This window comes from Castanea sativa, chromosome 7 (genome assembly GCF_040712315.1).
Source record: "Castanea sativa cultivar Marrone di Chiusa Pesio chromosome 7, ASM4071231v1".
NCBI classification, from domain to species: domain Eukaryota; kingdom Viridiplantae; phylum Streptophyta; class Magnoliopsida; order Fagales; family Fagaceae; genus Castanea; species Castanea sativa.
In genome coordinates this window covers 41,071,035-41,076,091 of record NC_134019.1, presented here as the reverse complement: position 1 = coordinate 41,076,091, position 5,057 = coordinate 41,071,035, and the positions used below count along the sequence as shown (strand labels likewise).

Here is a 5,057-nt window from a genome sequence, read left to right as displayed (position 1 = left end):
TTAAATTCACTATTATAGAATTTCTTTGTTTCTCACAAGGTCACAGTATATAATACAAACTACAAATTACAAATGGAATTTTTTAGACATAAAAAAGGTCAATGATGAAAAAATTGAAATCACCTTCTTTTTGTGTATAGAGCATTAAAAAAATCTACTTTGTGTTCGTTCCATTCAGGATGTAAATCACAATATATGATTTAATTTTTTTTCTAATGACCCACATGTATGAGATGATGTGCTAAGTTGAGAAATGTTGTGAAATTGCTGTGAATTTTTATTGTATCCTTGACATGACTTATATTTTCTTCTAATTTTTTCACAGTTTCATACTCTTTCTATAAATCTTAATTATAACTACTCAAACAAATAAAGAAACATATGCTTAATTCTACAAATTTTTTTAAAAGAATGTAAGGCACTGAAACATTAATACAACTTTATAGGTATATTATTATATTCCTAACACTCCTACATTAATTTATTTTCTCAATTTATTTAAATTTCAACATTATGTATTTAGATTTTTTTTATTTACTATAATTTGATTATTTTTGTTTTCTTTATTTTAATGATATGAAATACATACACACACATGTAGTTAATTGAGCTTATGAAGAAACATGATCATAATAATGAGTCTCGAAGTGTCATTTAATCTTGCCCCCCGAGTTGAAATCCTAGCTCCGCCACTGGGGGGGGGGAGGGGGTGGTGGTGTCGGGTGGGGTGGTGGACAAGTAGAAAGGTGCCCTTTCAAGGTGTTCCAATCAACATTTTACTGTAAGCAGAGCATATCAGCTACTTGGCCCTTCAAGAATCAAGATGCAGCTTGTATCTCACAATTTCTGCCCTTAAAATTGAAGACCTTTCAAGACCGTTCACGTGTGTATTGTACTATACATATTGCAACTGCCTCTCTCGTGAACTCCACCTTGTCCTACGTGCTGTCTAGTGCACAATTATTGAGCAAACTTAATGGGATTTTCTATTCGGCTTGATTTTAGGGTATAATCCAGATGGCTAGTGGAAAGGACCCACAAAACAATGGGATTCTCCCAAAAATCATTTGCATCATGAAACCTATTATTCCTTGAATCAATGATTGCAATATGAGTGACTGATTGTGCATCCAAAGTCTATCAATTTGATCTGCAATTTATGCTAATTTGTGGATTAATAAACAATCTAACCATTCTATGATCTATGTCAATTAATAAATAGCCTATATTTCCCCATGCTTTTGAATGTGGAATTAAGAAATGAAAAAACCTATATCACCAAAGTGAAGGAAAAGAGTGTATTCGGATGAATTAAGTATCTATTTGAAAATAACTTATTTAATTGAAATTGAAAACTTTTTGTTAAAAGTGTGTTAAAGCATGCTTGTACCTTTAAAAAAAAAATTTGAAAATGTGAGAAAATGTGAAGAAAAAAAAAAGATGAGATTTTAAAAAATTGTACATAAAAGCTACAAAAAAAAAAAAAAATTTAATTTTAAAAAAAAAAATAAATAAAAAAAAAAAAAACCCTAAAAGCTAAGCTTATGGTGCCAAACAAACCCTAAATTGTTTATTTTGTTTAAAAATATAAGCTGGATAAAAATAATTATAGTTAAAACAAATTAAGAATTTTTTTTTTTTAAGAACTTTAAAAACTGCACGAGCCCAATAATCTAGCTTACATGAGCAAAAAAATCATACCCAATTTGATGTATCTTGCCTTACATCGTTATTACCTCATCATATCATCTAGAGGGTTCTTTTTTTTTTGAGAAACCATCTAGAGGGTGTTCTAATAATTGTTTTATAATGTTGATTTGAGTTAGGCCCTCCATGTAACATCAATTTGTTGGCTTAAAATTTGCCGGAAAAAAAATCTTCAATTCTTTAATTGAATCATCGATTAGAAGCCAACTAGTTACGACAAAGTCAACAAACAAATGATCCCACTTGACTTTATTCTCTGTCCTTAGCTCCCAAACTCCAACAAATTATTAAAGTTATCACCTTTAATACTCAACCTATAGCTACAACATCATTGCTTATTCCACCAATTAAGATGATAATTGATAACCCATTAGTCCTCAAGAAATTCATTCTTCAATAGACAAAAGAGCAAAGCAAAGACTTGCAAAACCCGCAAAGGAATCCTTGACCACGAGACACAAGCCAACCATGTTACACACATATTCACATCATACACACTCTTTTCAAAGACAAGCTTTCCTTTATTTCTCTCTTTACAACAAAATCCAAAACCATAACACAAAAATCAGATCCAAAAATGCCAGCCCAAATCATAAACTTGTTCCTAGTTTTGATTTGTTGCTTTTTTACTCCACAAACGGCAGAACCTTAAAAAAAATACTAAAAAAAAAAAAGGGCACCTAAAATATTCCATAATTAAATAGAGAAACACACTTTTTTTTAGTGCATATAAACATTGAATATTTTTAGGGAACCTTGAAATGGTGGATGGTTTACAATCTTGAGGAATCTGTCAGCTTTTCTAGCAAAAGGCAAAAAAAAAAAAAAAGAGAACCACTCAAGGCTGCAATTCTGAAAAGCGTTCACACTATCAAAAGCCATGGCTAGAGGTTAAAGTGATGGGCTACAAGTAATAAAGAACTGAGAGAGTAATAGACAAAGTAGCCAAAGCTAATAGTATAGTGTTGGGAGAGACTGTTCTTGGTGAATCTCCCATAGCTAAACCAGCTAACCATGACCCATCTGCTAACTCTGCTTCTCCAGATTCTGACCCGGATCCTGATCCAGACCCAGACCCAGTAACCGAATAACCTACCCCGGATTCTGACCCTAACCCGGATTCTGACCCTGTCCCGGATCCTGAACCCGCAACCGAATACCCAGACCCGGATTGTGTCCCGGACCCTTGTGATGCTGTTGATGTCATTGGTGTTGAATAACTTGAAGATTTCTGACTACACAACAGAAATTAGGAGAAACAATAAATACTCACATTGGCTGAAACAGTGAGCAACCATACCCATTCATAATTTTATAAATACTCCACCAACCTCAATAAAAGCCCATGTTAACTATTCAAATAAATTAAAAAAAAAAAAAAAAAAAAAACCCAGAAGATCTGAACACACAATAAAGAACAATACAGAATAAAATCAAAGCATTAAAAGGGTCATCTTTGGCATTATGGCATTGCCACTATCCACCCACCAACACACTCAACTAATCCATCATTTCTTTTTTTAATAGATATGATAGAATTTTACAGCCTCAGCCCGTCAAGTCACAATAATTGGTTTTTATAGGTTCAATCCGTGATCTCTTATTCGACGACTATAGTTTTACTAGTTGAAGTTAATTCAACTACGAGAGATTTACTAGTTTAATAGATAGTATAGAATTTTATGACATCAGCCCCTACAATTGGTTTTTATAGGTTTGGACCGTGATCTCTTAGAGGTTTACGAGTTGAATTAACTATAATCTCGACGTAACTGAAAATGTAAGTTAACTAACCCAAAAAAAAAAAAAGCTAAAATCTGATTTTCATTACCTTGGAGAGGAAGGGCAAAACGTCACCGTATAATCAGCTCCGGTACAAGTGAAGGTACTCGTGGCATCATCGTACGCATAGCTATAGGATTTAGGACATGCAGCCTTAAACATCTCCGAATAAATGGACGGTTTACACGTGGCGGGTGAGCCGTACGCGCCGCTGCAACAGTACTCCGGTGTCCCAAACGCTTCACACGCGCTCTTACACGCGTCACCATCGCCGACCCTCAACTCGGGTGGGCACTGTTGGTTCAGGTCCGAAACGCAACCCGTCGGAGTGCACAGACCCGACCCGCCACTCCCTTCAACAATCATTGGAAGATTGTACCCATCAACTAAACTAACATCGTAGAAGTCTTGCCCGCCCGACCCGAGTGTGAACTCGGCTAGTGTAGCGGGTGGGGCGGCTCCGAACCCGTTGCATTCTACTTGGCCGGAGCCACAGTCGCCTGTGAGACACGACCCGGATCCGGATCCGTCGAAGCTACACCCGGTTCGGGCCCAGAAACGTCCGGACCACCCAGTTGGAGCTTGGAATGAACGTGAAGTGTCTTTTGGGAGCTCGAATCCTGTGCTGTCGAGTCTAGGACTGCCTGCATTTGCAAGAATACCTGGCCATACAGTGTTATCACACCTGTTCACAAATGTGAATGTAGCACCTGAAACACCTGGTACATGAAAACACATGGTCACAACTTTGTTAGTGTAAGAAAGTGAAGTAAAATGAGAATGTGAGATAAACCCAGATGAGAAAATGGAAAACCCATCAAGAAAAACCAAGTTTTTTTGTTTTTTTTTTGGTTACCTCTAGTAGATAGAAGTAGAAGAAGAGTGAAGCTGAAGGAGAAGAAGAAAGGTAAAGTAGCCATGTGTGATTGTGTTAATCTTTTTTCTCCTAGGGACTAGAAAATGAGTATTGTGTAGTGGTTTTGGAGGTTGATAGTGCAGAGAGAGAGAGAGAGAGAGAGAGAGAGGAGCAAGCAGAGAGCAATGCCAGGGTTCTACGGCTTGGTTAGGAGTGAATGAGTGAGTACTGGGTACTGACGACTGACAGCAATAGTTTTTGGGGTTTCAATGAGCAAAAAACGACAGTAAGTTCCTGGGGAGTGGGGCGAACAGCCAAGCAGAGTGACAGTGTAGTCACTCACTCTGGTCAGTTAAGCAAGCTGGAGAGAAATCTAATATAAATCAAACCAAATAATATAATTGAATCTCTCTCTAGCTCTCTCTCTCTGCCTGTGTGTAATGTAATTCCATCGGTTTATATAGTCAGTTTATATTATGGCCATTTACACTCTCATTAGTCATTACCGTTGTCTGCTCAAAGTTCTCTCTGTTTGTTTCACGGCGTGAAGGTTTTTTTTTTTTTTTTAAGGGTAATAAATTGCAATTACCACTCTAGTCCAACTCCTTTGCATCAGTTTTTACTTTATTTTACTTTGAATTTATTTTTTGAGAAAACACTTTATTATGAATAATGCTAAAACCACACAAAATAACATAATTTGGAATTGTGA

General features: G+C 36.2%; 1 protein-coding gene across 1 annotated transcript; it reads right to left on the bottom strand.

Moving 5' to 3' along the window:
* Nucleotides 1-2,207: 2,207 nt before the first annotated feature.
* Nucleotides 2,208-4,789, bottom strand: LOC142643004 (thaumatin-like protein 1). Its single transcript, XM_075817521.1, has 3 exons — nucleotides 4,346-4,789; nucleotides 3,539-4,208; nucleotides 2,208-2,942 (listed from the first exon to the last, which is right to left on the bottom strand). Exons 1-3 carry the CDS (start codon nucleotides 4,407-4,409, stop codon nucleotides 2,612-2,614), a joined length of 1,065 nt encoding a protein of 354 aa, XP_075673636.1. The 5' UTR covers nucleotides 4,410-4,789; the 3' UTR covers nucleotides 2,208-2,611.
* Nucleotides 4,790-5,057: the final 268 nt, after the last annotated feature.